This window comes from Eulemur rufifrons, chromosome 27, assembly GCF_041146395.1.
Source record: "Eulemur rufifrons isolate Redbay chromosome 27, OSU_ERuf_1, whole genome shotgun sequence".
Lineage (NCBI taxonomy): Eukaryota > Metazoa > Chordata > Mammalia > Primates > Lemuridae > Eulemur > Eulemur rufifrons.
In genome coordinates, this window is record NC_091009.1 from 31,489,403 (window position 1) to 31,509,708 (window position 20,306).

Below are 20,306 nucleotides of genomic sequence, written 5' to 3' on the forward strand. Positions count from 1 at the left end.
CAACATTTCCAGATTCCCTAAGTAACATTTCCAGATTTCTCGTGAGGACAAAGCTCTTTAGTCTCTTATCGTTGTTGTCACTAGCTTATAGCGTATAAAGTGCCTTCTCTTTAAAAGAGCAACAAGAGGAGTTTATAATACAGGAATGGGCGAAGCACTGCAGTCGTTCTACAGGCCACACAAAGGCAAGACCCCTCCCCAGTCCTAGTTTGGAGGGCTGGCGTTCTCTTTTCTTGTTTGGTCGGGTTTGAGAAATGCCTGCCTCTCCCTTGCGCAGGAGCCTCCACGCCCAGGCGGAGGTGGGTCTTGTCGCCTTGGCGATAGCGAGCTTGGGCTGAAAGGCTGCTCCGGCAGCCAATAGAAGCTGGGCGGGGGCGGGGCCAGCTGGGTCCTGAGCAGCTGCGGCGGGACATGCAGGTTCGTGGACGCGGCGTTGGGGGAAGGGTGCGGGGGGTCGCGGGGGCACTGGGGGTCCCAGCCCGGCCCAAGATCTCTGGGTGCGGTGGGCGCTGGCCTTCGCCGTCAGCTCAGGGCTCTGAGACTCCGCACCCAAAGTTCCCGTCGGGCCTGCGCGGGGAGGAGCTGCCGGGGCGGGCCGAAGCGGCGATGGCGGAGGGCGGTGGGACGTGATGCGCGGGGCAGAGCGGGCTTTGGAGGAGCGGGATGGAGGCCCTGGCGGCGGTGTCCCCGCGAGGCTCCCTCTGCAGGGCCCACATGTGGTCAGTGCAGAGCCGCGGACTTGGCGCGGGGTGGGGGGCGGGGGGAGCAGCGTTTGGCGGCTGGGTTTGCAGGCCTTGGAGTCCTGGAGCCCAGCCCCCAACCCCATTCCCACCTCTTGGCCGGATGGTTAAGCGGCCGAGCGTGCTGGCCGTGGCGGGACCCCCTTCCTCTTCTCCCACTCCGTATCTCTTTTCCAGGTGTCCGGTCTTGCTGGCCCAGCGAGCCTGATAAGCATGAAGCTCCTATCTTTGGTGGCTGTGGCCGGGTGTTTGCTGGTCCCCGCAGCTCAAGCCAACAAGGTGAGGGAGGTGAGCCAGCAGCACCTCGTGCACGAGCACCCTACCTGCAGGGCTTCCTCAGATGGAGCTGCTCTTCGGGCCCTGCCCCTCACTCACCTATGGGCTGTACTTTCGGGTTGTTCCCTTAGACTCAAGGCTGCAGGCCTCCCTAAAGACAGTGCGGGGAGAAGGGTGGCGCAGAGAGCACAGGTTCCGTCTGGATCAGACAGAGAGTGGTGGAATTCCAGCAAGGAAGTTTGGAGAAGTTATCCAAGTTCTCCATACTGCCCTTTGCTTGGGACCAGAAGTGTTTTGCATTTTGGATATTTTCAGATTTCCGAATATTTGCATAGATACAGGGTGTCCCAAAAGCCTCCATACAAGGGAAAAATTTTGTAATGTATATTTTGTAAATAAAGGTATATTTAGCTACAATTTCCCATTTTTCCTGTGTATGGCAACTTTTGGGACAGCCTGTATAATGAGACATCTTGGGAACTGACCCAAGTCTAAACATTTATGTTTCCCATACACCTTATGCACATGGCCTGAAGGTAATTTTATACAACATTTTTAATAGTTTTGTGCATGAAGCAGTTTGTGTACACTGAACCATCGGAAAGCAAACGTGTCACTCTCTCAGCCACCCATGAGGACAATCTGTGGTTATTTGGCGTCATAATCATTCCTGATTCTAGGCTTATGTGCTACCAATAAGTGATTGATTTCTTGCACTTATTCACATGTAAGTACTTAACAGTAAAAAATAATGACTTACCGTCAATGCAGTGAGAAAATAGTGTGTTCAGGATAACTAAGCATCACCGGGAAAACTGTGTACGAGCTGTTAAACAGCAGCGACAGCAGAGGACAGCAGGTCTCTACCTATGATACTATGTTTTGATTAAATGCTCCCATACACTTATTTTTTGAGAAGAAACATCAGAAGTGGTTGAGGGACCAGGAGAGTCCTCTAGGGATGAAGAGGCATGCTGCTGAACGGCTTTTTAAAATGCTTCCTCCAGACTCATCTACCTCATTAACAATAGAAGTCCCCCTTTGATTTTACAAACTAACATGATTTCTTGTTCTGTTACGAATGCACGCTGCTCTAGTCCTTCAGTAACCCCATCACACATTTTCAACTTGTCTCTAGGCACTTTTTCTGTAGTGTTAATATCATGGTTGTGTTGGCGCTTAAAAAGTTTCAGATTTTGGAGCATTTCAAGTTTTCAGATTAGGAATGCTCAACCTGTAGTAGTTATGTCTGTTACTCAGGTAGAATCAAATTACACAACAATGTAAAAATGTTCTCTAAGTGTAAAGTCCTATACAGACTGAAGTTTCTGTTACTGAGGGTGACCCACCTAAGTGCGGGGACTCCTGAGATGACTTCCATTCTTTAGGGGTAAATGACCTGGAGCTGAGTTTTGGTTGGTTTATGGACTTTGAGAGTCTAAAGATCACTAAGGCTTTGATGCAAGGTTGAATCTGAGGGTTTGCTCCAATCCCTCTCTGGAATTCCTAATTTGAATACAAACATGTATGGTGGTGTCTCTTACCCATTCCAGAAGGGAAGAACTTTCAGAGGTGTTGAGTATTCCCATGGAAATGATATACTTTTCCTTATATCACCCCTGCTGTTTCCCTTCCCGCAGTCCTGACCTGGGAAGTTGGAAATGGAATGGGGAGAAGAGGCTGGCTGCCAAGTCTGCTGGACAGAGGTGCACACACAGGGGTCCAGAGCAGAAGACTGTCACTTTACTTGCCACACCCTCACCACTATCCCCTGTAAGCACCCCACTTAGGGAATGGCCACCCTAGGAAGCTTTCTTTGAGTCTTATTTGCCACCTGGACATTTTCTGTCTGGAGGCCCCTGTGATGTAGCATCCTTCCCGCAGAAGCAGTCCTTGCTGAACTTGAGGATGGGGAACGCTCAAGAGCATACATCCGGTCACCTAATAACACAGGGAACTGACGTTGGCAGCCCCTCTAGAACCTGAACCCAGGCAGGGGCTCTGCATACAGCATGCCGCCTTTCTCTTCCAGAGTTCTGAAGATATCCGGTGCAAGTGCATCTGCCCACCTTACAGAAACATCAACGGGCACATTTACAACCAGAATGTGTCACAGAAGGACTGGTAAGGCGTCACCCATGGGCTGGCCCTTGGCTGCTTGTTTATCCTCTACAGGTACTCTAGTTTACTCTAGCAAACACCCTCGAAGTTGTGGGTGCTTTACTAGAGTTCTTGGACCCCAGAGGATAAGCATACTCTCCCATTCCCATGGAGAGTCTTCCAAAGGAACATTTTGTCCATTTTGAACAATTTTGAACCAGTTCCATAGTCGTCATCAATTGTGTATGGAAGCAGGACCCAGGTGCCTTGAATGACAGTTGAAGGGTTCCTGGTCAGAGGAGTGGACTTTTTCGCTTTGCTTGGAACTTCGGTCTTGAGTGATATAGACGAAGTGGCAGTAGAGAAGTTGGGAGGGGTCGGTGTTGCTGCCACGTGCTGTGGGACGCTCGGAGGTTTTGCAAAGCTCTGTTACATGTGCTCTGTGCCAATCTCATAGCAACTTTGTAAGGCGAGTGGGATGGATATTGGTCCCATTTTATAATTGCAGAGACTGAGACCCAAAGAAAGAATTTAAATTGGACTCCTGGAGTCTTGAATTCATTTCTGGGTGCCTCACTTTTAAAAAGAGAAGAATGATCAAGAATTCATTCAGAGAAAGGAGACCAGCTTGGTGAAGGGTTGTTTCAACACATTGTCTTGGAACGAATTGTTTAAGGAATTGAAGAGCCTGAAGAGGAGAGGACATGGGGACACATGGTGGCTGCCCAAGACCCCGAGGAGGGCTGGCGTGCTGTGGGAGGTGCGGCCTGTGGGGGCCGGTGCTTGTAGAGATCAGTCATGTTGTTCAGTGTGGTTTCTTGGTGTAGAACTGGGGCCATTGCATGGAAGCTTCAGGGAAACAGGCTTGAGCATGAGTCGAAGGAGCGTGTCTAATCTAGGCAGTTTCAGGAGCTGGGAAGCCCCATCCTCAGGGAGATCAGAGCCCAGAGGAGGTGAGGTCACTGCAGAAGGGGTTAACATTGGATGGGGGGGGTCTGGGTCAGTTTTGCCACTACTTGGTGTGTGTTAGGATCATCAGGTGAGCTTCGAAAACATACGGATTCCCAGCACTGCACTGCCCGCTCCAGATTTTTCTTTCTTTCTTTTTTTTGAGACCGAGTCTTGCTCTGTCACTCTGTCTTGCTAGAGTGCAATGGTGTCATGATAGCTCACAGCAACTGCAAACTCCTGGGCTCAAGGGATCCTCCTGCCTCAGCCTCCCAAGTAGCTGGGACGACAGGCGCCACCATGGCCAGCTACTTTTTCTATTTTTTTGTAGAGATGGGGTCTTGCTCTTGCTCAGGCTGGTCTCGAACTCCTGACCTCAAGCAATCCTCCTGCCTCGGCCTCCCAGAGTGCTAGGATTACAGGTGGTGAGCCACTGCACCCAGCCTCCCCCTCCAGATTTTGATTCAGCAAATATTGGTTGGGGGGACAGTAACTTTTTCTTAAAGTTCTTTGGGTGCTTATGATGCAGTTGGTCCAGAGTAATATCTGAGAAGCTTGAAACTAGTTGAATTTCCAGCTCCGAGATTGTCTGTGATTTCCTGAAAAGTAGTCTAGTTAGACATACAGACTCCAGATCCAGCTTTGCCACTTGTTAATTGTGTGACGACAGATTACTTTATTTGCTTTGTCTCCACTGTACTTTTTTTTTGTTTGTTTGTTTTTTGTTTTTTTTGAGACAGAGTCTCTCTCTGTTGCCCAGGCTAGAGTGAGTGCCGTGGCGTCAGCCTAGCTCACAGCAACCTCAAACTCCTGGGCTCAAGCGATCCTCCTGTCTCAGCCTCCCGAGTAGCTGGGACTACAGGCATGCGCCACTATGCCCGGCTAATTTTTTCTATATATATTTTTAGCTGTCCATATAATTTCTTTCTATTTTTAGTAGAGATGGGGTCTCGCTCTTGCTCAGGCTGGTCTCGAACTCCTGAGCTCAAACGATCCGCCCACCTCGGCCTCGCAGAGTGCTAGGATTACAGGCGTGAGCCACCGCGCCCGGCCTCCACTGTACTTTCGATTTCCTTATCTGTAAAATGGCAGCAGTATTTTGAGTGTTAAGTATATATGTGTGTGTGTTGTACGTGTGCACGCACAGTAAGCAAGGGTAGCACTTAGGACAATACCTGGCACATAGTAAGCATTACAGAAATGTTAGCTGATGTTATCAATATATATTTTCATGCCTTACTAGAGGCCGCATGGATAATCGTGGTTACACTTACACTATAGCCCGAGGAAACATGGGCTCCTCTCAGAGCACTATCCTGTTTCCGTCTGCTTCCGGCTGTCCCGATAGATTCCCAAAGCCCTAAGACAGGAAGGCTTGGGAGGAGCCCTGGTGACCTGGTGTCTTGTCGTCATGGTTTATGTGGCCACAGCAGTACGTCGATGGGCTGTCCGAGCCCCACACCGGGTCACAAGTCCGCGTCCCATGCCCCCCGTGCAGGCAGGCACTGGTGATTTCGGTAGCACCCTCTGTCCTGGAGTTATAGCACAGCCCGAAAACTCAAGCTTGGGTGCCCCCAGAGAACAGAGTCCTATCTCGACCTCAGGCTACAGTTTATCCTTTTCTTCCCCTTAGAAGTCAGAATTGGGGGGCTGTCTAACGAACAGTCTTACGGCAGAACCTCAAGGCAGTTCCATTAAGGGTGGGGTGAAAACTGAGGCTGGGAGGAAAAAGAGTCCAGGCTTCTAGGACCCAGTGACATTTACCTTATCTGGGAGTCATCGTAGGTTTGCCTGGAGCCCTTGGGGGGCGGAGTGGAGCCTTGACATAGACCTTAGCACCTTAGTGCTAGGGCCAGAGGAGGAGCCAGTTTGGTTGGATCTTCGGGTCTCTGCCACATTCTCTCTCTGGTGGCCTTTGCGGAGAGACGCTTGCCCCCTTGCCCTCGGGTGTGCAGAGTGAAACCAGGACCACCAAGTCACACGTGTTCCTGTGCTGCTGGTGTTCTGCCATCTAGTGTTGAGGGTTCGTAACCACATGTGCATAAAAGGGCGAAAACCCCAGCGATTTTTCCCACTTGGTGGGTTTGGCAAGGGGGGGTGCTGTAGAGACAATCCCAGAGCAGGAAGGAACTGAATAAGTTGGCCAGTTCCTTCCCTTTCAACCTTGTTAAAATGGAACCCTCCTACAAACGAAATCTGTTTTGGAAACGCGGAATGTGTAAAACGTAAGATCAGAATTGCTCTGGCTGAGAGGGAGTTGTCCCGCAGCGCCCCACCTCCGCCCTGCTGCACGGGGGTCCGTGGTCCCCAGAAGAGCGCGATTTAGACACTCACCACGTTCGGCCCAGAGAAGGTAAATAAACAGTCGCAGAATAAATAGAAGAGCAGAGAAGTAAACCCACCCTGTCTTTCTCTTTCTCTCTCTCCCCCTGTCGAGTCCCCTGACCAGTCCACAGAGTCGTGGTATCACTGGCCCCAAAAGGTAAATGGAAACCCTTAGGAGAGCAAGAACCTGTTCCCTTGGGTTTCGCCAATTCCCAGGAAAGCTTGAGACAGGAATGTTTCAGCTCCTGTTGCTGTTCCCCGTGCCCCCTTCCAGCCTGTTCCCCTGGGTAACAGGATCCCACATTGATGAACTCGGGTGGCCCTTCCCAGCTCCTGACACCACATCCCGGCCCAGTGGGGAGTCCACAGATCCCCCTGCAGCACCGAAATGACCTCCAGACCCAGGACGCAGCGTGGCTCGGGATAGGGAGGAATCTGGTCCCCAGGAGGCTCGTAGAGACTTGCTGGTGAGCGGAAGGTGGCTTTCCCTCTGGACAGGAGGCCGCCGTGTGCAGGGCCCGAAAGCAGTGCTTCCAATTACAGCAGGAGAGACGTGTTCACAGCAGGGAGTAACGTGCTGGAAGCTGCTACCCAGGGATGGAACTGGCATCATCAAAGGCTTAGATAGCCTCATGGATGCCACATGCTGGAGTTCTAGGGGGGGCAGAGTTCCCCCTAAAGGAATATCCCCCTCTTGTTTCAACACATGACCTTCACATTGCATGTCCTTGATGCAGCTAGAAACCTAGCCCTGTAGCTCACACAGCCCTTAGAATGTGAACTCGATGTACTTACTGAGCCGTGCTCTGGCCAGCATGGTGCCAGGCACTGGGGACATTGGACTGTGTGACTGACCCCAGCACGGTGCAATGGGGAGGTGGCCCGGAGGAGATGAGCACAGGGAGCTGGCTGCTGGGGAGGGGACAGAGCTCAGAGAGGAAAGGCCAGGCTGGGCGGCAGAGCCGTGCGTTTCTGGTGGGGGCGTGGGGCGTGGCTTCTTCAGAGACAAGTCCAGCAGAGCAGCGTGGCAGGCGGTGGGGCTGGCGTGAGGTGTGGGGACCCCGGGCAGAGCAGCTGAGTTGCCCTTGCCTGGGGGGCTCTGTGGAGGCACCAGCCGGGTTCCAGCTGGGAGTGACACAACCCGAGTTTCCTTTGGGTGAGGTCACGGCTGCCGTGTGATGGCAGTGCAGGACAGGGCCGAGCTGAGGCGGGGGGGCAGCCGGGAGGCTGGGTGGGCTGTCCGGCTGTCCGGCTGTCCGGGGGAGGAATGACAAGGCCCTTCTCTAAGACTCAGTGGTGGGAGAAAGTAAGGAAGACGGATTTTGGGAGTTTCTAGGGAGGTAAGATCGCAGGCATTTGGTGGGCCCCTAGAGGAGGGGAAAAGCAATGTCAAAGACGATTCCCAGGGTGCACTGGCCAGTCGAGGGGGTGGTGGAGGTCGTCTCCTGCCATTGGGAGCTCGGAGCCAGCGTGCAGGGCTGGGGAGTCGGGGCAAAGGCTTTGCAGGGGCGAGTGTGGAGTTTGTGGTCCCTGTGAGACACTCGGGGTGAGTCCCGGAGGCAGCTGGACGTGAGTCCAGCTCTTGGGAGAGGAGAGGTCCTGAGTGGAGATTCTGATCTATCGCAAGACCAGCGGCCTCTGCACCCACCCAGGGAGAGGGCAGCTGAGGGCGGAACCTTGGGGAAGGTTGACTGTTCGCTGCGCTGGTTCTGATGGGACAGGGGCACCGGCTGGGAGGCTGTGGGCTGGGAAGGGCTTCTGCCAGCCTGACCATTTGTGAACCCCCTGCCCTCCCCGGGGGCACCCTTCGCCTCTGCCCCAGCCTGCCTCGCAGCTGCCCCGGCCACCTGCTTCTGGTCTGAGGTTTTGAGTCCTTCCCGCAGCCCCGTCCCCATGGCCGTGCCTGTCTCTGTTGCAGCAACTGCCTGCACGTGGTGGAGCCCATGCCGGTGCCCGGCCACGACATGGAGGCCTACTGCCTGCTGTGCGAGTGCCGCTACGAGGAGCGCAGCACCACCACCATCAAGGTGAGGCCGGGCTCGGGAGCCCGCGGGAGTCCCTGCGGCCATCTCCCCGGCCCTGGCTGTCCTACACACACAGGTTTTTGCTTTATTCTGGCGTATTCCAAGTGGCTGTGGGACTGGCTTCTAGGCTGGCCTCGTGCAGACACAGGGACCGGCGTCCCACGCCTTCCTGTAGCTGGCGCTGTCTCTGGTCTCTGTCCAGCGGCTCCCATTACAGCGAGAGCTAGGAGCGCCGGGAAGCTCCGTGAGACTCTTGTTTCCCTCTGTTCTTTCCAGTTTTTCCCTTTCTCCTCTTCCATTCCTCCAGTACATCTCTTCTGCCTGCCTGCTGTGTTCAGGGCACTGCGAGACGCTGCGAATGGGAAGATTCGCCCACCCTCCCAGAGCTTAGTCTGATTAAGCTCTCAAAGTGACGTCAGTCTCCTCTAAAAAGCGTTAGCTGTGGGCCAGGGCTGGGTGCTGGGTGCCGGGGCTGGGACTGGAAGGGGCATCAGACTGCTCCTTTGGTTTTTTCCTGAACCTTGTTGTCACCGATTGTTTGCGTGCATTCAGGAGACAAGTGGTGGACACAGCCACCAGCATAAAGAATGAGGCAGGACGCCATGAGGTCCTCGTTTATTGCTCTGCCCCAGGCGGGACGTGACCCGGTCTCACAGAGGCTGTGGAGCCTCCACCGCGGTCTCCTAGTCCAGGTTCTGACCATCCTGGCCGGGCAGTGCTCACCGGTGGCTAACGTTACGTAAGCCCTCCCTGTTCCAGTGTGTGAGCATATTTCTGCTTGTCCTTTGAAGAATCTAGACATTGCATCAGAAAATAATTATCATGAATTTAAAGATGCCCCTGAATCCTCCCTCAGGTCTCCCCTTCTCAGGCATGTGTGGCGGGAAAGTGGTCATCACCACTGTCCTTCCCGGCCTGCGCCAGGGAGCCCCGAGCGGTGGTCCCTGTGTCCTCACCGTCAGGTGGAGGCGGCTGTGTGTCCCCGGACCCCGCCCCACGCCGGCCCCCGGCATCGCCCTGTCCAGCTGTGCAGACTGAGCTCCTTCTGTCCCCTGTTTGAGGCAGCCCCTCCCGGAACTGTCCTCCTTCTCTGAACTTGCTCCCATGGTCCCCACCCTCTGGGGACCAGACGCCTGAGCCTTAAGTTCAGAGCCAGATGTCACCTCTCCCTGTTCGGCAGGGAAGGGGCTTCCCAGCGTGGGGACCTCATCAGACACTACTTGCTCATCCCTCCCGTGTCCCTCCAGTCCTGTTCAGGAGACCCCCGCCTCCATTCTCCTCCCCTCCCTGGGCTACAGGCGAGGGGTCCGAGCAGTCACCGTGTTCAGAGAGGCATGAACACTGGTGCCCCAGCTGGGGGGGAAGCTGTTCCACTTGAACTTGGCTATGGGGAGGAAGTCGTTCCAGTTGAGCTGGGCACCGAACTTGAAAGTCTCTGTTTTTCCGGGCTGGGGCTGGGATCAGGAGCCAGCGGTGGAGGCGCTGGAAGTAGGGAAAGCTTTGGAGAAGCAGTCAGCAAATTTGGGTTCAGGTTACATCCCTGCCACTTACTAGCCTTGGGCTCTGGGGTGATTCAGCCTCGTGGTTCTCAGATGATTTCTGTCCCCCGAGGGCACTTAGAGATGAGCGGAGGTGTGTGTGGTCCTGATAACTGGGGTGCAGAAGCTGCCCCCCAACCCGCCCGCTCCCGCACTCAGCAGTGGGCAGTGAGCCTGCCACCAGGTTTATTCTTCCGGGCCTCCCCACCTGGTTCTCCTTGCTCTTACTTAGTTTCTCATGGCCTTCTACCCCTCGTTCTGGACTCTTCTACAGCCAGGTAGGCCCTGTTTCCCCACCCCTGCCCCGGGAGCTTCTCGGGGCGTCAAGCTCCAGACTTGTTCCTTTCTCATCTGCCTGCTGTCTCGATGCCTGTTCTGTGGGGTCCCCTGGGTTGGGACAGAGCTCGTCCATCTGCGGAGCGGGGCCCTCCCTTCCCCTCCGAGCCCACGTCACCTGCTGGTCCTGCCTCGGTGCAGCAGGCCGAACACAGGTGGCCCAAGAACAGAGACCGATTCCCATCCTCGGCCCAGGGTGTGGGCTCACAGGCGTGCTGGGTCTCCTCCTCAGGTCATCATTGTCATCTACCTGTCCGTGGTGGGGGCCCTCTTGCTCTACATGGCCTTCCTGATGCTGGTGGACCCTCTGATTCGAAAGCCGGATGCCTACACTGAACAACTGCACAACGAGGAGGAGAATGAGGTAACTGAGGCTCCGGCACCAGGGCCCTGGGCTCCAGTACGTGAGTCCGCAGGGCAGAGCCCAGAAGAGCATCCCTGGGGCCTGGGTGGGATCGGGGTCTCCCCCTCCCCCGCCTCCATGGCCCAGGTTGCCCTCCTCCTGTTCATTGTCCTACACGTCACCCAGACTCGGCAGGAACTGCCCTTGCCCTTCCAGGTGAAGCGGGAGGTGGCCCTGGGTTTCCCCGACACCTGGCTTCAGGCAGCCTCGGTGCACACACCGGCGAGCCACGTCTTCCTGTTGCACTGCGTGTCTAGCCGGGGCCAGTCACATGCAGACACACACAGCGCCCTGCTTGCTCAGACGCCGGGGCCAAGCCAGTGGTGGCCTTGGAGGCGGCAGGTTTGTCCTTCTGTTCAGCGACCCCACAAACACCCGTCGAGCATGCGCTCAGTGCAGAACACTGCCCTGGGGTCTTGAGGGAAAAGCAGGATTTCAAGAGCGGAAGAGGAGTAAGGTAGACAGTGGTGCCAAGCAGGGGGACGTCACCGTGCGCACGTGCAGAACTGAGCGTGTCAAGGGTACGGGTAGCCCGTGGGAAGAGTGGCAGACAGAGCTGGCTGGCGAGTTTGGGCCGGATTGTTAAAGGCCTCAGATGTCGAGCTCGGGGTTCTGGCTTCATCGGGTGAGGAAGCGGGGGAAGCGCCGGCGCCAGACAGCCCGCAAAGCCCTGCAGAGCCACGGACGACGCCGTGGGGAGGAAGCCGGGGCGGGACGGGGGGCTCGGCTGGGGGGCTCCTCGCAGGAGCAAGATGTGACACGCACTGTGCTGGGCAGGGTGGGGTGAGCCCGGTGCCCCCAGGAAGGACAGGGAACCTCCTTGCCGAGAGAAGACTGCGTAGCCCCTCGTGCCTCTGTCCCCCTTACGCACTCACACGGCAGCCGGCTGGGCGCGCGGGACGTGGGGAGGCCGGGGGGTTTGCCGGCGGTTTGCTGGCGGTTCGGGCTGCTCCAGGCCATGGTGGGGCCTTGCTGCTGGAAGGCCCCCTGTTTATCGATGCGGTGAGTGAGGCATTCAGGGGACTCGTGCGTGGCCAGAGGAGCAGCTAATGGGGAAATGTCTCAGCCGAGTCTGGGGAGAATTAGTTGGAGAAGCTGAGCGACGTTTAGCTTGAGGGGAAGAAAAACATCTCAAGGGGCACACAGATAGCTGCCTGCAGGAATCTGTAGGCAAGAGCTTAGCCTCACGCAGGCAGGGGACGGAGCAGCCACAGCGGGGCGTCAGGGAGGGAGATGTAGCACGATGTAAGGGAAGTCGTCTTGCAGGCGGCGTGGTCGAAGGCTCCCTTGTAAGGTCGTGAGCAAGTTCCCCACCAAACAGAGGACGCAGGGGTCAGGTCTAAGTGTGAAGCTGCCCAGGCCAGGCGGGTCTGGGCCAGCATGAGCAGGCGGGACGGGGCAGGTCAGGACAGGACCGCTGCCACCGGCCCTGCTGCCCCTCCTGGGTACGGGTCTGGGCGGTTCCCGGTCTGCCGGTGGTCTGCCGGTGGCCCCCAGCCGATGTGAGTTTGGCCAGAGGTGGAGCAGAGGCAGTGAGCCTTGCCCCCTTGGAGCTGGGGCCTGGGAGGCGGTGGCGCTGGCAGTTGGGTGGTCTGTGTCCAAGAGGAAGCCTTGCGTGCCTACCTGGTTATTAATGTAGCGTAATAGCAGCTCTGATGGGGAGGAGCATCGCTAATAGACACTCGGCGATTAGGGGTAAGGTGGTAATTGCAGTCCTGGCCTGGGGAGTAATTGAGAGATGCAGCCCGGTGATTTCCCTGGAATGCGTGGCTCTCGGGCATGGCCTGGCTGTCGCTCCTGCCACCGTCCTCGCCGCGGAGCCAGAGGGAGGGCAGCTTCTGTCTCTGGGTCTGAGCCTGGGCCTCCCTCTCCCCAGGGGACTCCCACTTGGAGTCTCCGTGAAGGGCCTCGGGGGGAAGGAGGGTTCGATTTGGGGAGCCTGGTTCCCGGAGGCAGCACCCGAGTTGAAGAGTGGATGGTAATGTCCCAGGTGCAGGTTCAGGCTCCGCAGGAAGGAGGGTTGTCTCCGGAGGGTTCCTGGGAGGGCAGCTGGCTGGAACAGGCAGTACCGGGGCCGAAGCTGGCGAGGCCACTTCTGTTCTGTAGAGGAGATTCCTGCCCGGCGGCGGACAGGATGACACCCCCTCACCTCCCACCCCGAGGTTCTAAAAGGTCATAAAACATGCTCAGTCTCTCGGATACCCGGATGGGAGGTGCAGCCGGCTCTGGCTTGTCGAGGGCTGGGGTGGGTGGATCTCATCGGATGCCCTTGGGGTGGGTAGGAAATGCCCTCTGGTCCGTCGCTTGGCATCACCTTTCCATCCCTCACCTCCTGTGCAGTGTCCCTGTCGCAGGGACCGTGGTTCAGCAGCCGTTTCTCCCGCTGTGTTCAGAAATGCTGCAGGTGGCACCACGTTGAGATTTACACGGTCCTACGTCTGCCCGCGGCATCAGCCTCGCACAACCAAAGCCAGGCGAATGGCAGGGGGCGTAAAGGCCTGCGGTGAGGCACGGCTTTGTGGGATGGCAGTCAGGCGAGGAAGCTGGATGCCTTGGGACAAGGGCTGGGAAGTCGTCTTTCTCTGTGCGTTGGTCTGAGAAGGAAGGCTTCCAGCAGAGGGGATGTTCAGAGGCAGCTCAGGTGGAGGGGAGGGGGACTGCTGACCTGCTGTAAGGAGGACAGCCAGGGGACCGGGGCTGGCCGGAGCCCAGAAACTCGTCCTTACAGTGACGGAGGCCCGAGTCCTGGATGGGGAGGGGAGTCGACTGGCCTGCCCCAGGCAGTGCATGCGGAAAGGGACGTGGGGAACTTGGGACCGAGGGGCAGGGAGAGGGGGTCACAAGGCACCCAGCTGAGCAGCAGCCAAGCCCCGTCTCTGGGTTTATCAGTGGTCTGGAGAGTGGTTCCCTGAAGGAGGAGCCAAGGCTGGGTGCAGTAGCTCGTGTCTGTAATCCCAGCACTTTGGGAGGCAGCGGTGGGGGATGGCTTGAGCCCAGGAGTTGGAGACCAACCTGGGCAACATAGCAAGACCCCCTTGCGTAAAAAAAAAAAAAAATTAATTGGGCATGGCGGCCCACACCTATAGTCCCACCTACTCAAGAGGCCAAGAGTTTGAGGCTGCAGTGAGCTATGATTGTGCCACTGCACTCCAGCCTGGGTGACAGAGCGAGACCCTGTCTCCAAAAAAACAAAAAAAAAGAGAGACAAGACCAGGTCTCCCCTGGCTGGGCTGGAGGGATTTAGCTTTCACCCAAGACCCAAGAGGAGCAAAGCCGGAACACGGCCTCTCAGGGTTCCTTGAAAGCTCACCTAGGCCCATACGGCTCGGTGACATCAGAAGGAAAATTCTCCCTAAGCTGCAGAGGGGTCCAGCCCCCTTGGAAGTCTGGGACCAGTCAGAGCAGAGATGCAGGTCAGAGCATCCCTCAGGGTTAGGAGCCCCTTGGTTCCATCCCCCCAGTTCTGGTGGCCAGGAGCTCCCTGCCCCGGGGGCAGAGGACTGGAAGAGGAAGGGGAGCCTGAGTCCGTGGAGGGAGATGAAAGCCGGTCGTGTTCCCTTTGAAAGCGCTGGCAGAGCCTCAGTGGGCCTGATTGCTGGCGCCGCCCCCCGGGATTCCGGCAGCATTAGGCCTAATCCCTGGGCTCAGACGCCCTTTGAAAGGAGGAAGCCAGCTTGTTTGCTGGGGCAGAAACGGCAAACAGAGCCCTTTCAGATGTGCGGGCTGGGCCCTCTTTGAAGAGAGAGACATCGGGGCTGCTCTGAGGCTCGGGCCCCAGCGCTGAAGGGGTCTTCAAAGTCTCCCCCTCCCGGGTGCTGGGCAGAGTTCTGGGCCCCCTTTGAGAGAGGGTATGCAGGAAAGAGGAGGAGGGGGCGGAGGATGGGAACCGGGGACCTGTAGGTACTGGGGAGAAGAGAAGACTCGGCCACCGAGGGGTGGTCTCCCCTCCTGTCTGAGCCGGGGTGGGCAGCTGTGTGCCCTGGCCCTGGCCCTGGGGCACTGACAGGGAAACGGGAGGGCAATTCAGACGCCACCTCTCCCCCGGGGACAGAACAGGAAGGCGGGTGATCCGGGAGACATTTCCAGAGCTCCCCAGGGCAGCACAGCACGGTAGTGAAGAGCATGGCTTTGGACCCACAGTGCAAGTTGGAGTCCCAGCCCTGCCACCCGGCATCCACGGTGCTGGCCTCACGGTGCAGTTTTCTCAGTCCGAAATAGATGTAATCGATCATTCGTGCCTCCACGTAACTGTTAAGATAGTTAAGCTTTACGAGTGTTTGCTCAAACTGACGGATGCGATAGTTCAGTCGGGCCTCGACACCTGTGCGGCGTTCTGGTTGCTGCAGGAAGGCTGGGGGGCAGAGTGGGCGGTCAGCGCAGGCAGAGAGAGGACATGTGGCCCAGCCGGAGGATGGGACAAGGGGGGCCAGGCTGGGAGTGTGCGGCTCGGCCAGCCCAGGGCTGCCGGGTCACCAGCCGCGGTTTTTGAACAGGGGAATGGCACGATTTGGTCTGTCCCAGGAAGGTGACTCTGGCAGCAGCAAGCGGGAGGTCAGGAGAGCCTCGAAGCAGAGAGACAGCAGGGAGGGTTTGGGTTAAACTTGGAAAACTCAGGGAGGCTGTGTAGTCCCCTTGCTAAAGGGCTTGGTACGAGGGCCATTGTTTGCTGAGTGACTGGTAAGTGACGAGACCCTCCGGTCCTGCTCCTGTGCCCGGGATGACAAAGTGGGAGGGGCAGCCAGAGAGGGGGGAGCCCTGAGGTGGGTTCTCTCTCTCCCTCCATCTCCTTGTCGTCAGAGAGACTTGGGCCCAGTGCAGTGCAGCTGAGACCCAGCGCTCCCGGGCAGGCTGCAGAGCGCGTCGTCTGGGGCAGTTTGTCAGGCAGGCTGGTCCGCACGGGTGTCTGGGTTGTCCCCGGGCTGGGGAGGGGACCTCGCCTGGTGTTCCTCAAGCCTGGGTCCTTGGCGGCTTTGCTCTTGCTCTAACCTCGGAGAGATACAGCCTGCTGCACTGGGTGCCCAAGCCGGCTCTCTCAGGGACACCAGCCAGAGGACCCAGCTGCGTCCTGGGATGAGACATGCAGGCGGGTCCAGATCCTGACTTGGCCCCGAGCAGCTGTGCACCCTCGGGTAGCAAGATGCATCTTTCGGGAGCTTCAGTGTCCTCATCTGCAGGAAGGGGGTGATGTTACCCATTTGCCAGTGTTTGAACCTGGGATTAATCCACATAAGTGCCTAGCAGAGGGCCTGGTGCGCAGTGGCACTTGTCAGTCCTGCTGGTCTGGTCCCCTGGGGACCTCCTGGGAACCCGTGCACGTCGAAGCTCTTTCCCCTTGATTGGCAGCCCCCCCCCCCGCCCCAGCTCCTCTCCTAACGGCTCCTCTGCCTCCCCGAGTCACCTGGAGACCCAGCCTCAGCAGGAAGGTCAGGAATCGGGGGTGTTGCTCCCACCGCCCCCCCAGTATCCTGCTGCCCCCCAGCATCCTGCTGCCGAGCCCGCAAGGATGGGGCCCCGCTCCGGGCCGTCCCCAGAGCAGATGCGGAGTCTCTAATACCTTTTAATCAGACTATTAGCAGTGGGAACACGGAGCCTCTCAGCAGAGCTTCCCCCACTTAGGAGCTGCTTGTTAGGACTTTACATGAAGGGAAAACAGACGGCACTGCGGTAATGCGGTGAATTTCAGCGTGTTCCCCTAATGCTCTGCTCTTGGCGCTCCCTGGCTTCCCCTCCTCAAGCCGTTCCCTCGAGCTGCAGGCTGAGGCTGTCCCACCCCTCCCAGCCTGGCAGCCCTCACGGAGGCCCTGACATGAGGTGCTGGTCCCAGAAAGGATGGGACGGGGCGTGGGGAGGAAGCAAAGGCCTCCAGCCCCTGAGCCAGGACGGCCAAGCCCACGTGGGCAGTGGCTTCCCAGGCACGTCTGCAGGGCCCAGCTCACCTGGACGGCCGGCCACGCAGAAGCAGAACGGTTGGTGGCTCGTTCTTAGCCCTGTGGCTCGCTCAGTCGGCCCTGCTGGCGTGGGAAGGAGCGGATCCGGAAGGTGGCACAGCGGCCACGTCCGTTTTCACAGCACTCCCTGTCCGCAGGCTGCGAGCCCTCTGCCCCCTGCCCCTGCCTCTTAGGCCCCAGCACTGGGGCTGATACAGCAGTCACTGCTGTTGATTGAGCGCTTACTGTTTGCCAGGCGCTGCTAGAGGCTTTGCGTTCACTGTCTCATAGGGAGACAAGTTCAGAGACGAAGGTAGCTCGCCCACGGTGATGTGTCTGGGAGGGGTCAGAGCCAGGATTCAAGCTGGGTTTGTTTGATTCCAGAGTTTTCTTAACCTCTGTGCTAAGCCGCCCGGGAGGAAGGAAATGGAACGTTTCTAGAGCTCCAGCTCTGAGACAGCCGGGGGAGCACGGGCTTCACACGTGTTACCTGACTTTGCCACACGCTCTGCTTTGTCGTGAAGCCATGTACCTCGCGCTGGGTCACAGCCCGTTAGGTGGTGACATGAATTCTGGGGGTCGTGACCGGCACTTATGAAGAGTGGAATGGAAGAGAGCAGAGAATATCGGAAGGCACCGTACTGAGTATCGTTTCAGAAAACTCGTCTGGGCTCTCAGACTGGATTTGTTAAACTGAAGCTTGGACAGATGAAGTCACTTGTCCCGGACACACAGCTGCGCAGTGGCTGAGGCTGTGCGTCCTCCTGCCAGCCCGCACTGTGGCCCAGTGGTTCCGCCCGTGAGAGGGCCCTGGTGTCTGAGGCCGGAAGGGGCAGGCGGTCACCAGCCCAGGCACAGGACCCAGGAGTCCTAACGCCAAGCGCAGTGCGCCCCCCGCCTGATGCCGCCACACCTGCCCCTCAGGTGTTGCCTGATCCTCACCGGGCCCGGCAGAGGAGGCTCCCAGGGGGCAGGGTCCATCTCCGAGTCACCCTAGAGACGAGTGCTCCCAAGACGAACTGCCCAGAGCTCCACGAGGATGATGATGGGCCCCCTCCCGGCCTCATCCCTAGCCAGCCTCCACTCTGCCCTGCCAGCTCGTTCTCTGCCTCCCCTCCCCTGCCCTCGCCACCCCCTAGCCTGGCAGCTGCGTGGCGACAGAAGCCTTGCCAGCTCGGGGCATTAGAAGCAAAGTGGCATTTACTGGGCGGCTCTGGGCTTAGGGAGGTGTGCTAATCCCTTAAGAGATGTGTGGCAGGAGATGAGAGGCCGGGAGAGCTGGAGAGGAAATCCCCGCGGGGGTGTGGGCCTGGCCCTCGGCTCTAATTCCCCCCAAAGATCAGGTTCGGGTCCTGCAGGAAATGCACGGGGCTCCGGAGCTTCAGAGGCAGAGAAGTGGTAATTAGGGGAGAGTGCTTTTGACAGGGGGGACCGGTGGGGGCAGATGGGGAGGGAGCTGAGCCGTCCTAGGCTATCAAAGGAGGGGGTGGGCCGGAGCAGGGCCTGCAGTGGGAATGTTGGGGTCGCCTCCAGGCTTCGTCCCACCGGAGTCCCTGCGTGATGTCACGTCCCCTCAGTCCCGGGGAGGGCTAGCAGACCCTGTGGGTTTGATCTGTGCAGACTCCTCCGGTGTGCTTCCGTCTCAGGGCAGCTGGCCCCTGGCCCCTGGGCCTTCCTGCCACCCCTGGGCCGTGGCGGGCAGGGCCAGGCAGTGCCCCAGCCTTGTAGCGGCCCTGCGGTCGTGGTGCGTTTCCTCAGACAACACCGCGATTGAGTCCTCCGCCTGCCTAAGTGAAGTCTCGCCACTCACACTCAGTATTCCTCTGGAGAGGTAGAAATGGGTGGGGGGTGTTTCAGCCTGGGCACCTGGCTTGAGCTGGCTGCGTTATTGGGGCCCCAAAACACACCCCCTGGAGCACCTCCTTTCCCAGGCCCTGGGAGGGGAGGGGCCCCGTCCTGCAGGTGCTGCCTCCAGCAGGCCAGGTGCCCGGCTCAGGCTCTGCAGACGACAAGGCCAGGTCCCTGGGGGGGTCCCGCCTCCTGGTCTGGGGAGGGTCAGACTTTGGGTTGCTCCTGGGACACTGTTTCCATGTCAGACTTTCAGGACCCAGGACCCCGCCAGCGCGCCACGCCACAGCCTCTCTTTTCCTCCCTTGCAGGACGCTCGCTCTGTGGCGGCGGCGGCTGCGTCCCTCGGGGGCCCCCGAGCAAACACAGTCCTGGAGCGCGTGGAGGGGGCCCAGCAGCGGTGGAAGCTGCAGGTGCAGGAGCAGCGGAAGACGGTCTTCGATCGGCACAAAATGCTCAGCTAGACGGGCGGTGCGGCTGGTCCTGCCTGGGCCCCGGCTGCCAGCCTCCGCGCTGGACAGAGCCAGGGCCGCTTCCCTCCCCCGATGCCACTGGTTCCCGGGCCTTCCCTAGAAAAGCCCCTGGCATTTTTCCTCCTTCTCCCCCTCTTTAGAAATGTTGTACTCGGCTGTTTTGTTTAGGGAAGAGTGAGGGGATCTCTGATACTGCTGTTTCCTCAGCTCTTTGGGGTTGAAGGGAGGGGGACGGTAGGACAGACGAGACTTGGAGACATTCCAGGTGGCCTCAGCAGTGGGCGGGGGCTCTCTCTCCCTGCCCCACCCTTGCCACCCTCCCAGCTCCCAATCTTGGGGATTGTATTCCCCTTCGGAAGATGGAGCTGACTCATCGGGAAACCAGTGTCTGGGGGGGATCACGGCCCGGCATTCAATACTCCTGCCCACCGCGGTTCCTGTCACCACTGTCCCCCCAGCCCCAGTGCCTCAGTTGGGTCCAGCCCTCGGGAGCAGCTGTGACCGGAGAGCTGAGTCCGCTGTGGTCTCCTGCGCGCCCGGAAGCTTGGTCTTCCTCCTGCCCGTGCCCTTCCTCCCTGCAGCACTTCCTCGTCCGGGGGCTGGGCAGCCCCCTCTCTCCCCAGTGTCTACAGCTGCCGAGCCAGACGGTTGGACCCTGTGATGCAGGAGGCTGAGCAGTGGGTCTCAATACCGCAGCTCCTGTCCTTGGATCGCCACTTGTCCCTGAATTTCATTGTCCCCATGCATGGAGAGGAATGTTTGTCCTTCTGTTGTCTTAGAGCTCTGTGTGTGCATCAAGGAAGCCATCATTAAACTGTTTTATTTCTCTCACGTGCTGTATTTTAAGAGCTTAAGGAGCTAAGAATTTTTCACAGGTGACACGGTAGGCGTGGTGTCGCAGAGACACCCAGGACAGACGTGGCAGGTCCGGGTGGAGAGGCAGAGCCTGGGGAGTCCGGGCGGCTGTGGCGGAGCCACAGGGGGATCCAGGTGAGACCTGGGCTTGTGGGGGTCCTCCCCTCTCCTGACGAGGAGGGAGCCTGGCGGGCCGCGGCCCTGTGAGGGCACAGGTGAGCTGGCCCCAGCAACGAGCCTGAGGTTCTGTTTGTTTCCTCTTTGTGGGAGATTCCTCTGGAGCTCTGGGACCTGGTGGCATCCTGGTATCCTACAGGTGCAGGAGATGGTGCTCGCTGCAAGGCCGATAAGTATCCCCAGGTGAAAGCCAACAGGTCACAGGAGGGGGCAGGGGGGAGCCCCGTAGACGGCAGTGCCAGCAGCTTCCAGAGGCTTCCACAGCAGCCCAGCACTGAGCTCCACCCGGGACGTGCGCTGTGCGGGTACGTCCAAGACCCAGGCAGGAGCAAGTCT

At 58.3% G+C, this 20,306-nt stretch overlaps 1 protein-coding gene across 2 annotated transcripts; it reads left to right on the plus strand.

Moving 5' to 3' along the window:
- Positions 1-465: 465 nt before the first annotated feature.
- Positions 466-19,757, plus strand: TMEM9 (transmembrane protein 9). 2 transcript variants are annotated; one of them, XM_069459247.1, is made up of 6 exons: positions 466-719; positions 918-1,028; positions 3,049-3,140; positions 8,308-8,416; positions 10,520-10,651; positions 18,777-19,757. In XM_069459247.1, the coding sequence occupies exons 1-6, from the start codon at positions 630-632 to the stop codon at positions 18,927-18,929; spliced, it is 687 nt and encodes a 228-aa protein (XP_069315348.1). In that variant the 5' UTR covers positions 466-629; the 3' UTR covers positions 18,930-19,757. The 2 variants fall into 2 exon arrangements, with proteins under 2 accessions (XP_069315348.1, XP_069315349.1); XM_069459248.1 differs by having other exon boundaries at positions 918-1,019.
- The last annotated feature ends 549 nt before the right edge of the window (positions 19,758-20,306 follow it).